At 43.6% G+C, this 15,312-nt stretch overlaps 1 protein-coding gene across 3 annotated transcripts in view; it reads right to left on the bottom strand.

Annotated features, from left to right (window-relative positions):
* The window catches only part of PTPN14 (protein tyrosine phosphatase non-receptor type 14), a 439,438-nt gene that overhangs the window by 365,269 nt on the left and 58,857 nt on the right, over positions 1-15,312 (bottom strand). For all 3 annotated transcript variants that reach the window (XM_081854529.1, XM_081854527.1, XM_081854528.1), the window contains exons 4-5: positions 7,901-7,998; positions 4,029-4,096 (exon numbers count right to left, since the gene is read on the bottom strand). In XM_081854529.1, coding sequence (XP_081710655.1) covers positions 4,029-4,096; positions 7,901-7,998 — 166 coding nt within the window. The remainder of the gene's footprint in view (positions 1-4,028; positions 4,097-7,900; positions 7,999-15,312) is intronic.

Below are 15,312 nucleotides of genomic sequence, written 5' to 3'. Positions count from 1 at the left end.
AAACAATGATCAAGGAGTTGGAGCAACTTCCCTAGAGGCAAAGGTTGCCATATTCGGTGCTTTATTCATTTAGAAAAAAAGGTGAGTAAGTGGTAACATGACATGTGTGTACAGTTATGCATTGTGTAAAGAAAGTGGGCAAAGCCATTGTCTTCCCTCTTGTATAGCAATATAATGTTATAGATTTGGGTGGACCACCACCACCCTGAACCCTAGGAACTCTGCATTCTGAGGTGGTAGAGTCCTTCCAGGACTACAACATCATTCTCTTGTAGATGAAAGCTCAACTTGGAAGCCGCCCAGCATGCAACCTATACCATCTGGTATAACAGAGACTACTGAGCAAAAGAAAGAAAGAAAAAGTGCTTACAGAGCAAACACTGTCATAGAACCCATCCAAGCAAACCATTCGTTTTGCAAGAAAGGGTACAGGTAATTAAACTGACCCATTAAGAACACACAATTATAAGCTGCCTTATAGCAAGACACACAATTCATGCTCTCCCAGGTTTCAGATATGCCTCTTGCCTAGTTCTATTTGGGAACACTGGAAATGGAACCTGGGACTTAAGAGCATAACAAGAGCCCTGCTGGATCAGGCCAAAGACCCATCTAGTCTAACGTCCTGTTCTCACAGTGGCCAACCAGGAGGCTATGGGATGCTCAAGCTCAGGACCTGAGCACAGCAGGAATCTCTCTACTTGGGATTCCCAGCATACTGCCTCTGACAGAGGAGGGAGAATACAACCACTGTGGCTAGTAGCCAATGACAGACTTATCCTTCTTTTGCATGCAAACCTATCTTTACCAATGAGCCTCAGATCTTCATCAGAGAGGGGGATTCCTCTCCAATATAGACACAATCTTGCTTTCAAATGAAATATACCCTAGGGGTATTCTATTGCACAGAAAAACATAAAATAATATTGAGAAAAAACAGCTTATTAGCTCCAAAAGGGAATCGCTAAGAAACTCTAGGGAAAATAATGCAGGAAAGAAGAGCTAAGTTTATTTCTGCTACATACTTAGGGTTTTGAGATCAAAAGCTTTGCTGCCAGTTCTGTTTTAAAAAAATATGCAGTCCAATACATTTGTGATCTCAACAGTTAGGGGGAGAAAGGTTGTCTACATTGTAAACACGGTTTGCGTGTGGCACAGGTTATCTTTTAAAATCATCCGGTGCAATAGTACAAAATGGAATCTGCTCATAATTTCAAAGCTGAAAAGAAAAAGAAAAAAAGAAAAAAAAGCCATCAAACTCTGAGTGATTATTTTGGAATGCCTCAAGGCTGTGTGTATGTATACTTAACCAAACTGCCTTCATTCTTGCTCACTGGGGGCCTCCCCGTAATATTTGTTCCTGACACTGAAAAATGTGAAAGCGGTAGCGTGCTAATGAAAAATGGCATGCTACGTGCCTGTACACAGCTGCACACCTGCAAGGCGTTCTGTGTACATAACTTTGTTCTTTTCACCGCTGAAGAAATGCCATTTGACACATATTGTAGCTGCACAAGATCAAACACAGTCCGAAGGCAGCAACCTTTCACTGGTTCTCAAGTTTGCTATTCCCCCTCCCCCCCCCCACTCGCAAGAAACACCTCACCCGCCAGCAAAGTCTTTGGTCCATTGACTATGCAGTTAATAAGGGCTTACTATTAGCCAATTAAGTAAACTATCCCATGCGGACATCTAACTCTTTCCAGTGGGTGGACACCGTTAAAAAGCCAGGCAGGATGAAGGTACCAATTACAGCGTCGAGTTTGGATGTGGGGAACCTTCCTTCAAATATCCAGTTAGCTATTACACTGAACGACAGATTACACGTGCTCATAGCACTATTTTAGCTTCCCAGTACTCCCACAAAGTAGACTTAGGTATGCGTAACTCAGAGTAATGAGATGAAACTCCCTGCCAAGTGTGTGAACAAAAGAAGGCCCCTGCAGGATCAGGCCAAAGGCCCATCTAGTACAAAATGCTGTTTCCACATTGGTCAGTCAGGTGCATATGGGAGGCTGACAAGCAGGAGATGAGCACAACATCGTTCTCCTGATCATGAGCCCCAGCAACTGTTACCTATGAGGCATAATGCTTCTGATTCTGGAGGTGATAGAACCATTAGCAGCTATTGACAGCCTTATCCTTCATGAATTTGTCTAATCCCCCTTTAAAGTTGGCCATTGGTACGTCCCGGGGAAGCAGATTTCACAGTTTAACTATGCACTGGGTGAAGAAGTACCATCTTTTGTCTGTCCTGAATTTACCAGCTGAACAAGGTTCTGGAGCGAGTGGTTGCAGACCAGATCCAGGCGCTTCAGGAAGAAACTGATTTCCTGGACCCATTTCAACTGGGGTTTAGGCCCAGTTTTGGCACAGAAACTGCTTTGATTGCCCTATATGATGACCTCTGTTGAGTGAGAGACAAGGGAAACATGTCCCTGTTAATTCTTCTTGGCCTCTCAGTGGCTTTCAATACCATCAACCATGGTATCCTTCTGGAGCGACTGTCTGAACTAGGGGTGGGTGGCACCGCTTTGCAGTGATTCAAGTCCTACTTGGATGGTCGTTCCCAAAGGGTTTTGCTTGGGGAATGCTTTTCAGCCCCATGGCACTGTCAATTTGCGGTTCTGCAGGGCTCAATCCTATCCCCCATGTTGTTTAACATCTACATGAAACCACTGGGTGGGGTTATCCGGAGATTCGGGGTACGTTGTCAGCAGTATGCTGATGACACTCAGCTCTATTTCTACTTTACATCTGCAGGTGAGGCAGTGAAAGTGCTGGACCAGTGTCTTGCCTCAGTAATGGACTGGATGAGAGCCAACAAACTGAAACTCAATCCAGATAAGACTGAAGCACTGCTAGTGGGTGGTTCCCTAGACCGGATGGGTGGGAGATTGCCTGCTCTTGATGGGGTTACACTTCCTCTGAAGGAGCAGGTTCGTAGCTTGTGGGTACTCCTAGATCAGGGGTCAGCAAACTTACCGTGCCTCAGGCCGGTGTCTCCAGCACCAATTGCGCGGCGGGCCAGAGGGCAGGGGAGCGCATGCCCATACGCATGCGCAAATGCTATTTTCAGCGCACTTCCAGGTTGGAGGAGCACTGGAAATAGCTTGTGCACATGTGCACAGGCCTCCTCCAACCTGGATGTGCACTGCAAATAATGCTTGCACATGCGCAAATAACGCTTGCGCACGCGCACAAGCTATTTCTGGTGCTCCTCTGACCCGGAAGTGGGCAGCCGCACAGCACAGTGCTGGTAAGAGTGGCCGGTGGCAGTGGGCGGCGGGGGTTGCCGCGGGCCAGATAAACGAGGCCCTTGGGCCTTATCCAGCCCGTGGGCCTTAGTTTGGGGACCCCTGTCCTAGATCCTTTGCTGTCACTCCAGTATATGAAGTGAAAGGTCAGTTTTTGCTCCTCTTCAGTTGTGTCCCAGGAAGGCCCACTTAACCAGGGAGGAGGCAGTGACTGGTGTACGTGTGCGGGCAGGGCTTGGAAGGCAGGGTTTCTGGAAGGGGTGGGGCTTTTAGGCATTTGTGGGAAGTGGCCATCAATATACAGTAAGCCCTCAACTTAGATGGAGGTTACATTCCAGGGATCACACCTAAAAACAAAATTGTGTATAGTCAAAACAAAATGGGTGCAACAGTGGGTGGTATTGCCAGTCTTTTCTCCCAGACACCAGCCCCATTTCCATTTTTATTTAATTTGCCAAGCGCATAAAGTTGAATGGACGCAAATTAAATGTGCGTCAATTGCAAGCTTACTATATTCCAAGGTAGGAAGAGACAACAAGCACTTTTCTCCACTGACTTCTTGAAATTTGCTGAAAGTCACGGCAGATCACTTAATGAGCAGAGCTTGGGTGGCCATTTGTCATGTCTGCTTTAGTTGAGATTCCTGCATTGCTGGTGGTTGTATTAGATAGCCGTCAGGTTCCCTTCCAACTTTACAATTCTATTATTCTATGAAGCAGGAAAAGTCTACATGCAAAAGGTGAAATGAAAGATCAAGGTGTATGAACTCACCATAGGAAACAATACATATTCCCGGAGAAAATCATGAGATGCAAATTGATGGAAGTCTCCAAAATCAGCTGGAGGGGAAAGAAGTAGAGAAAATTAACCCGCAAACCACATTAGCTCAGTGCTCCCTGCACATGAAACTCTCAATCTTGAACAGATACAAAAATGTTTAACATGCAGCAAACTGGGATGTCCAATGCAAATATGAGAGCATGGTGTCAAATCTGTGACTTAGAAGGAAAAACCCAATACGCCCTACCAAAGGAAAGACCTTTTCTCACCAAAGGATATTTTATTCTTTTAGTTAAAAAGACCAACCCTTACTTAACTTAAACATGGATTGCTTGTATCCTCCCATTAAACACTGCCATGGAATCCGTTTGGATGAGGAAGAGTTTAAAACTATTTTAAACAAACTAAAACAAAACATGCATACATACACACAGGACCAAAAATGTTCTGATTTCACCACTTATATTTCTAAAATGTTGCAAAAAGGAACAGCTTGGGGGTGTTTCCCAATTAGGATGATGTCATCCTCTTGATCACAGATCAACAGATCACAGATCTGAGGTAGGGTTTGCGGGTTATTTTTATACCTGGCTTTCATTGTCATGAGTGTACCCCCCTCACCTCTCTTTCTCTTATTGACACACATACACACAGAGAGACACCCCCATATTTGTGACCCACCAAGCCAAACACAGTTAATCAGGAGCTTGATAATCTTCCAGATCATTATGTCTTAGAACACATACTATAAATGGGGCTTGCTAAACCCCTTGCAGGTTGTTAAGACAAAGACGATGGTCTGTGTTCAGCTTATTGCAAATCTCTTCAGGTCAGTATGATAGTATGCAAGCCCTCTCTTGTCCTACTCTGAAAAATGGGACGCGAGTGGCACTGAGGTCTAAATCACTGAGCCTCTTGCTGATTGGAAGGCCAGTGGTTCAAATCCATGCAATGGGATGAGCTCCTATTGTTCTGTCCCATCTTCTGCCAACCTAGCAGTTTGAAAACATAACAGTGCAAGTAGATAAATAGGTACTGCTGCGGTGGAAAGGTAAATGGCGTTTCTGTGTGCTCTGGCACTTGTTACGGTGTTCCGTTGCGCCAGAAGCAGTTTAGTCATGCTGGGCACATGACCTGGAAAGCTGTCTGTCGGCCTGAAAGCGAGATGAGTTCCACAACCCCATAGTTGCCTTTGACTGGACTTAACTGTCCAGGGGTCATTTACCTTTACCTTTTGCCTACTCTGAAAAACAGTTTAGTTTTCTGAGCGTTTCTGTTGAGAAGATGGCAATGGAAGATTCAATGCCTATCCTTTTCTAAGGTGGAGATAATCAGTTGTTGGTCTTAATAAGTTCCTTCGCAAAATGGAGACAGACAATTCAAGCGGTCATGGAAAAGAGAACATGCATTTTTAGACTTCTTCCGTTTTTGAAGTCTCCAACCCTTCTAGACGAGATAGATGAAAATCCTGCCCATAAGTCAAAGTTGCAAGGTGAACTCTAGCAGAAATGTTCTTTCTGTAACATCTCGAAGGTTGCAGAATTCTTTTTCTCATTATTTCTAGCAGTTTCGATATTTTTTTAGGAACTTGTGCAAAAACTTTTCTTCCAGTCGTGAGACACTGTAGGGCATTGGATTTTAAATTCTGGTTGTGGGTTGCTCTACATATGTGCTTACTCTGTTGGGGATGGGAGTGACTGAACAGGGCTTTTTATGTATCCAGCACATAACATCATGCAAATAATTGTATTCATTTTTCAGATGTTTTGGAATTGGGAGAATGAGGGTAGAAGTATTTCCTGAAGGCTATAATACTGTCTGTAAAAGACTCTCCCACCTACACCGCTTCATTTTAACAGAGAGAAATATTGCCCAAGAGCTCTTGCTTTCTTTTATTTGAATCAGATCAAACACTGCTGAAAAGGTTCTCAAGATGCTGGAAATTCCCCTCGTAAATTACACTAGTCAAATATTCTTGCAAAGCCTTCAAGACAATTTCATATGATTACTGGGTGCCAAAAATGCTGTTTCATTTCATTTCACATTATAAACGTGTGTTTACTTCTAAACTAGAGAACACATGCAGATAAGAAACTGTGCATGTAACTCTTTTTATTTTTTTAAAAAATCTGCACACAAACTTTTAAAAAAACACACACACATCTAAATGAAGCAGGGGGGAAACCTGTAGGAATTCCCTATGTCACTTTTCAATTAAGGACAATGGGGGGGGGAGAGAGAGGGGAAAACTGTAACTGATTGTATGTTTGTTCCTATATTTTCCTATACCGGTAATTTTAAAAAACAAAACGGTTCTGCAGAAAATGAACAATGTGAGCACATAAGGCTTTCTGAATGCCTACAACACTGGAACAATAAAACACATTCTATCTCAGTCCACAGTAAAGCTTTTGGAGCTATGCCCTGAGAAAAAACTGGCTTAGTTTGGCTGTAATGAGAAACAATGATTTTCTATTATGAGAATGAGCTGCAGTGAACCTTGGTGTCATGCAGTCATCCTCACATCTCCTCCCTTCCACTTCTGATTTTTAAACTAACCACAGTTTCCTATTATGTCATAACTGTGGCTTGTTCAGACTATGATTAATGAGAACAAGTCAGAATCTGGAACCACTTTGATCCTGACTGGCTATCATTAAAATCACAGATTAAACAAACCAGTTTCCCAAGTCAGACATCTTGGGGAACTCTGCTTAGTTTTAAACAGGGGTGCCTAACCTGTGGTCCTCCAGATGTTGCTGGACTCTAAGACCCATCAGCCTCAGCCAACAGGGTCAATAGCCAGGGAGGATGGGGCTTGTAATCTAACAACATCTGGAGGGCCACAACTTAGCCAATCACAATGTAAAACTACTACTCTCCATCCCTAGGTTATGAAACAGAAAAGGGGGAAAAGGAAGCAGAAGTACACTCATTCATTTAGTGGGAAACCATGGTTTACCCACTAAAAGAACTAGACTACTGTTAGCTAGTCACAATCTACAACAGTAGCTGCAGGGTAGGCAGGGGCCGGATAAGGCCCGAGGGACTTGTTTATCCGGCCCAAGGCGACCTCCCCCACCGCCCGCCGCTAACTGCTCCGCGGCACAGCACGGCATGGGGATCCTCTTCTGGGTCGGAGGAGCACCAGAAATAGCTTGTGCGCATGCACACGGGCCTTCTCTGACCTGGATGTGCACCAGAAATAGTGTTTGTGTGCGCGTACGGGTGCATGCTACCCTGCCCTCTGGCCCACCACTCAATCGTCGCTCGAGACACCGGCCCGAGGCAAGGAAAACTTGGAGACCTCTGGCCTAAGAGCACCAGATGAGGAAGCATGAGTTATGGGTTCAAGGCCTGTTCCTAAAATGATTTTCCCCTCTGTTTCAACATTTGTTCACTCTCAATATTTCCAGTGTAACTTCCAGCTAACCAGGATGGACAGCTACATAATGAGAAAGAGAGAGAGAAAGACAGACAGACAGACAGACAGACAGACAGACAGACAGAAAAATACAGTGGCTAGAATGTTAAACTGCACTTCCTAATTACATGTTTCAATCTCATGCAATAGTCCTGGGAATCTCCACCATAGGAAATGTAGTGAAATAAATTTCTAACACTTACAGTTATGCCAGGAATTATTTCTTGGGGGCTGAATTCCATACATATACTATTTCCAAATTATAAAGTGGCACTTTTAAAAATGTCAGTCAGTGGCTGTTATCTGAAATATTTTGAATCAAGCCAGCTACCACGCTGAGCAGGTTGCCACATCTAGTCTACAGTAACTGGAATTTATTCCTGTTGCAGTCAAATAAGCAGATAATATGAGAAAGAGTGAGCAGGTGAGTTTGCCGTACCTTGAACCGCCAAGGCAGCTAACTTGATCCCATGTTCCCGTGAAGATCGCAATCGTCCATCAAGAACATCTTTTTTTACCTGTAGGTAATACTGATACCTGTAAACAAGAGATACAGCAAAATGAAAACAGTTCCTACATTTGGGATTCCCCTCACCCCACCCCGAAAGAACAAAGAGATTGCTAGGCAATTACATTTATACCCAAACATTCTACATGGTTTGTTGTGCATTTGAACCAGAGGGCGAGCCCTTCAGGATGGAAGAGAAATACCTGTTCTAAATTCCAGGTTTCTCAACTGCATGCAGAGCCTGCATAGCAGACTCCTATGCATGTTTCCTCAGGCTCCCTTGTGGTCAACGGGACTTACTCTTGCCTTTTCCTGCTGTGATATATCAAAATCCAACCAACACAGTGCTCCTCCAGATACAGTCATACCTCGGGTTGAAGTAGCTTCGGGCTGAACGTTTTTGGGTTGCGCTCCGCGGCGAGCCGGAAGTAACAGAACGCGTTACTTCCAGGTTTCGCCACTCGCGCATGTGCAGATGCTAAAAATGATGTCACGTGCATGCGCGGAAGTGGCGATGTGGCACGTGCACAGATGTGGGTTGCGTTCTGCTCTGGATGCAAACGGGGCTCCGGAACGGATCCTGTTCGCATCCAGAGGTATCACTGTAGTCTGCTTAATAAGAATTCATCCTGATTTGTTTTCACAAAGGTTTGTGTGGAGGTTGTGCCCACTGTTCACTGAGCATTCATTCTAATACATGTGCATGGGAGTTATATAACAATGAGCATTCATCATTCTCCTCCCTGCTCTGTGTTTACAGTGGTACCTTGGTTCTCAAACTTAATCCGTTCCGGAAGTCTGCAAACCTAAAATTTCCAGTATGTGCTTGAATCCGTCCCTGAAAATACTGACAGTCTGGAGGCTGCTAATAATAATAATCTATAAAGATGTATTGTAAGAAATCAATGGAACTCTCTAATACCTTTTCGAAACAGTCCCTATAGTGTTTTTGCAAGATGTTAGCTATGAGTCTGGAGCATCTGAGAAATGCCTGCTGAGAAACATTTGTTTCTTGGTAGGCAAAGCTCTTCTTCTCATTCTCCAGGGCCACTGAAAGATAGAGATGCAAGAGCTGGCCGCTAGACAGCACCAAAGTTCCGACCAAGCCTGAATCCTCCAGCTTGCTGCACAGTTGTGACATTATAATTAAGAATGCACTTCAGAGCCTGGCTGAGCACTGGAAAAGGCTGGGGAGTTTTGCTAGATGCTAAATTTCTGAAGGCCTTTGGGGTTTGTCTAAATTAGGTTGCCTGGAAAGAAAAATAAGCCTGAAGTATGTGAACAGAAGACCTTCCGTTAGCAATGGGAGCAGAGTTTTCCCTGTTTTGACTGTACATATAATCGCTGCAAGGCTGCCAATCTCATTTCAACGGGTATGCATGGGAGTGGAAAACAAGTCCAGGCAAAGATGGAACTACAAGATGGTTGTTTCCCTTCAGCAGAAAACGTGAGTTGTAACCTTATGCACCATCAGATGCATATCGCGGCATTTACAATAACAGTCCACTTGGGGAGTAGAACAGGGCAAAAGTTTTAGCCCATCTAAGTGAGAGCAGCAATGCGGAACCATCTCTTTCTGTCTGAAGCCCTGTCACATTTTTTTATCCTCATTACTGTACCATGGAACACATATTTAAACAGCAGCAGCATCCATTAAGCAGTGGCGCTTGAAATGTTGTTCAGTTATTTTTAAGCAAACCGACCAGTGTAACTCCGCTGCCCTGTTCTGTTAATAGACCATGTCCATGTGACTAATACATGAAAGGGGTTAGAGCAGGCTTCCTCAACCTTGGCCCTCCAGATGTTTTTGGCCTACAACTCCCATGATCCCTAGCTAGCAGGACCAGTGGACAGGGATGATGGGAATTGTGGTCTCAAAACATCTGGAGGGCCAAAGTTGAGGAAGCCTGGGTTAGAGTCATTCTAGAACAGCCTTTCTCACCCCTTGATGCTGGACTACAATTCCCATCATAACTAGCTAGCAGGACCAGTAGTCAGGGATGATGGGAGTTGCAGTCCAACACCACCTGGGGACCCAAGGTTAAGAAAGGCTGCTCTAGAATGCTGTGATTGTGGGGTTGTTGTTGTTGTTTAAAAAGAAGACGCTCAGGCATCAGAGATGGGCCTTTGCTGGGCCTCTTCAACTCCACTTTTCAGCTGTTCTCAAGGAAGTATGAACTAAAAAAGCTGAATGCATCTGCAGAAACATACACCATACAGAATCACCAGTGGAAGATCTTGGTTTGTTGACATAAGATGGGTGAAACAAAATGGCCTGCACTAATTTCTGTCTCATACCATGGGCTGCATGCTGTTTTTTCACCTGTAAGAACTATAACCGCCAACTAATCGACTGAGCAAGTACAAATTGGGGCAAGCGCAAGCGCAGACCAATGCGATCAAGTATCAGGTGCTCACACCATTCTATCAGGAGGCGTGTACCACACAATGAGGGAAATCGGGCCTTTAGTGTGGTGGTACCTGCCCTCTAGAACTCCCTTCCATCAGTATATGGTCTTTTCAGTGATCCTGCTGAAGATGTTCCTCTTTCAAAAGGTCTTCCAAAAATCTTTATCTATGTGCTGTTGCTGTTGCAAACTTCTTTTTCATAATGGTTTATAACTGTTTTTATATATTGTTTTAACCGTTTGCAACTGTTATATATATGCTTCAGGATGTCTCTCATGGGAAGTGATTCATAAGTAAGAAGTTTCTAGTGTTTAAACTGATTAAGTTTAGGTACATCTTCATAACATCAAAGCCTCACCAAAAATGTATTTTTTATTAAGTATATTTTATTCAGATCATTGATATATCAACAATAATTCCAACTAATAGCTTTAAATTAATAACATTACAATAAACTAAAGATAGCATAGGGTTTACACTGCTACTGAACTTATTATTCCAGAACATCTAAACAAAAAAACAAAAAAAACCCACATCCCACAATTGCTCTATAAATTTATTGGGTTGATTTACACATATTCTGTTATAGTAGGTTAAACTGATCATCGTCACTATGGCCCAGATCTTTCTGATTCATTCAAACTCTGTAGCAGGTATGTTCTCATTCCAGTTCTTTGCAATCACTATGTTTGCAGCAGTGGTAAGGTTAGTTTCCACTTCTTGATCATTTCTGAGGAAACGTATTTTAAATAAATATATTTGTAAGATACTAAAGGAAGTGTGTGGAGTAAATAAACCAATATGTTTGAGGGGCAAGGCTTGCTATGGTAATACGCAAGGATGGAAACAGTTGCTGTTTTCCCTCACAAATAATAATAATAATAATAATAATAAACACCTGTATGCTTTTAACTTTCAGCTCAATCCATTAAAATTAGCCTCTGCTGAATAATCAATGGAAGCTTTTGCTGATCAAACAAGCATTCCACCTTGCAACCTTACTGTGACTGTAGGGTGTTTCATCAGCGCAATCAATTCCACTTGCAAAATGGACCTTTCCTCCCCTCTCCCTGTGTGCACCCCCTGCCTCCCCCAAATCTGCTCTGGAAGGTTGGGGGAAACTTCAGAGAATATTTAGGATTTAGGGTGAGAGGAAGGGGGGGGGGAGTTCTGTTGCACTCGTGCAAATCCTTGCACTGATGGAGCTTGTTTCTTAGCACTACACTGGATGCAACCCACTGTCTAGATCCTGGATGTCTCCAAGCTATACTTTCAATTGGGTGTATTTGAAAAAATTAAAGGAACGTGCTTTAATAGCAGCTTATAATATGAAACACACATCTTGGTTGCCAGCAAGGTACAACTCCTTTTAAATTCCTCTCTATTACGTAATTACTGGATGGACCGGTAGCCTGTTAATTAAACAGCCTAGACCTGTTCCCATCTTCCTGGTAATTTCTCAGGGATTTGAATGGTTTTTATTTTATTTTTTAAAATGAAAACGATGCCGAAGAAATATTGATTCGGTGAATCATAGAACTAATGAACGTTTTCTTAAAATGTAGCAAGTTTGGGATGACAGGCATCCCAGTCCCTAGCAGCTTAAAGCTAGCAGTGAATTGCGAAACAGGAACTGGAGTATGTGTGATATGTGTGTTATAAGAGAGGCAGTGTGCTGCAGCAGTGAGAGTGATGGGCTTATACCAGTCCAGAGAGACCCAGGTTTAAATCTCCAGGAAGCCACAAAGCCTGCTGGACTTGCCCTCTGGGTAGAGAACCATATACGCTGCCCTGAAGCTGTTAAGAGATAAGGAAGGCAAAGGGACCCCTGACCATTAGGTCCAGTCGTGGCTGACTCTGGGGGTGCGGCGCTCATCTCACTTTATTGGCCAAGGGAGCCGGTGTACAGCTTCTGGGTCGTTTGGCCAGCATGACTAAGCAGCTATTGATGAACCAGAGCAGCGCACGGAAACACCGTTTACCTTCCTGCCGGAGCGGTACCTATTTATCTACTTGCACTTTTATGTGCTTTCGAACTGCTAGGTTGGCAGGAGCAGGGACCGAGCAACGGGAGCTCACCCCGTCGCGGGGATTCGAACCGCCGACCTTCTGATCGGCAAGTCCTAGGCTCTGTGGTTTAACCCACAGCGCCACCCGCATCCCTAAGAGATGCGGATCCCTAAGGGATTCTCTTAGGGATCCCTAAGAGATCCCTAAGAGATATTGAGAGATAGGCAGGATAAAACAATAATTGAGAAACGGATCAGGTTTAAGGCAGTGCCATGGGGGCAGGAATGCCAGCCTTGGAATGTGAAACTGATGAATGTGCTCTCGCTTCTACCTGTTTGGCCTACTTCTCACCAACATAGTAATCCTGAGTCTGCATACTAGTTGAGAGGACTGTCCATCACGTCAACTGGCAGCAGGGTTTCAGACAGAGATCACCCACTACACATCTTATGGTGTGAAATGGTTGGGGCAATATGTTTTTCACACCATACCTTTGAGATCCCCTCTCTTCTTTGATTCCGGGCTCGTTTTCTCCTTTCCTATGTTGAGGGGGAGGGCGCAGGGTAAGGGTTGGGGACCTGCCATCACCAACTGGGAATTAATGTTCTCCCACAAATCTTACTCATTTTTGTCCTCAACAGATTTCAGGTTTTGGATGTACTAAAATAATCATTTTTATTAATATTTTTTGAATTGATTAGTTGCTTTACTTGCCTGGGGCAACCTGAAGTGCCTTGAAAACAAACAAAGAGAAAGACAAGAAAGCCCCCATATAGATACATTAAAACCAAGGCAAAAGAGACACTTAAAATAAATGCATTAAGATTAAACCTTTGGGGTGTTTTTTTTAAAAGGGGGGCAGTAATATAGCATGTGCTTTTGCAACAAAATGGAAGGCATGTCTCAACCCAGTCCTTAGTGCCTGCCCTTGAACTCTTGAATTAATTAAAGCAAATTACAGGGAGACAAAGTACAATGCATAAGCACACCAAACTCCCTTCACAACCACCTATTAATCAGGGTTAATCCAAAATACCAGGAGATTCAGGACAGTACCAGAAACATGCAGGTTTTGGGTTGTTGGGTTTTTTTTTTTCTTCCAAACATCAGACACACATTTCTGGAATAGCCTCCAATTCTTTACTCCCCTTTCAAAGACATTCTTGAGCATACCTCAGCTGAACTAGGACCATAAATTGTAGCAAATCCGAAACAAGGTGACAGCAATTAAAAAAAAAAAAAAGCACAGAGGCCCAATGGGATTAACCCAATTTGTCAAGCTTGGAAAGGAACAAGGAAAAGACAATTTGAAAAGAGAAAAGGCAGCTGAAATGAGCGGGGCAGGAAGCAAGAGGGTGGGGGAAAGAGCATGCTTTCCTTTCCTTTCCTTTTTTTTTTAAAAAAAGTCCCAGCTGAACACCATGTGCTTCTTATAATTAGAGTGCTGAACAGTTTGCACTGGACATTGGCTAAGTCAGTGCCTGCCACTCGAAATAATGGGTTGGAATTCTCAGCACCCTGCTTTCCCCTGCTGTGACCACTCTCTTCCCAGGGTCAAAACAAAACATATTGTCTTAATACATATCATCCTTGATCCCCCCCATTTCCCCCCTCCCCCCATAAAATAACCCCCTCCCCTCCCCCCCCCCGACTTCCCTCAGCTCCAGTCTCTGGTTTCTCTACAGATGCTATTCTCTGCATGTTACATAATTGTATAAATCCTTAATTTGTCTGACTGATTATTGTCAATAAAAAATTTGTGAGTGTTCATTCAAAACCTGCCAAGGAGTCCAGTTCACTTGGTTGTTTCTTTAAGTACTTTGTAAAAGGTTCCCATTCATCTTTAAAGTCACAGTTATCCTCGTCCCGTAGTTTATGAGTCAATTTTGCCAATTCTGCATAGTCCATCAGTTTCTCTTGCCATAGTTCTTTAGTCGGGGTTTCCTTGTTCTTCCATATCTGTGTTATTTTTAATACAGGAAGAGCCCTGCTGGATCCAGCATGCTGTTCTCAAGGTGGCCAACTAGGTGCCTACAGAAAGCCAAGAACGGCACCCTCCCCACTTCAGCTCCCCAGCAGCAACTGGTATAAACCGGCATAGCTGTGTAGTGGACATAATGATATCGCTCTCACAACTAGTTGCCATTGACAGCTTTATCATTCATACATAGCAGCTAAAGGGGGCACAAGAATTATTTAAGAAATAAGTGTCAATTTAGCACTATAAGGCAATGCTTTATATGGGGAACTTGAATTGAAAAGTTTTGGATAACAGGGATTCATGTGATGGGGGTCAGACTATCCCACAGACAACTTCCACGCACAGTAAGGAACACAGCTCACCATAATAGAGTTTAATTGTGCCAAGCCACACCAACCAAATCATCCCCAAATATGCTTCTGCTTGCTCTGAAAGGGACATGCGACTAACATTACAGTGTGAGGGAAAGAAGCTTTGGTTACATACTGAAGTAATGTGAGTCAACAGTTTGAAGATTCCTCTGGTATTCAGCCAGGTTAATAGCCAAGTCAGATGATGAGATTCATGCTAGAAGAATCTTAAGGATATGGCGAGGCCAAATGTTAAAAATGAGATGCGCTGCAAAGTCTTCTTGTAAAAATGCTTTCAGTACGTGGAGCGCGTGGAACCATCCTTGGTGGATCGTTCCTTTACAGTGGTACCTCAGGTTACAGACGCTTCAGGTTACAGACTCCACTAACCCAGAAATAGTACCTCAGGTTAAGAACTTTGCTTCAGGATGAGAACAGAAATCGTGCTGCGGCAGCAGCAGGAGGTCCCATTAGCTAAAGTGGTACCTCAGGTTAAGAACAGTTTCAGGTTAAGAACAGACCTCCAGAACGAATTAAGTTCTTAACTCGAGGTACCACTGCATATTTATCATTTACTTGTTGCCCATAGAGTA

The sequence above is a fragment of the Podarcis erhardii genome (genome assembly GCF_964252035.2).
Source record: "Podarcis erhardii genome assembly, chromosome: 3".
NCBI classification, from domain to species: domain Eukaryota; kingdom Metazoa; phylum Chordata; class Lepidosauria; order Squamata; family Lacertidae; genus Podarcis; species Podarcis erhardii.
The sequence above is the reverse complement of the archived record's forward strand: the minus strand, read 5'-3'. Positions and strand labels throughout refer to the sequence as shown.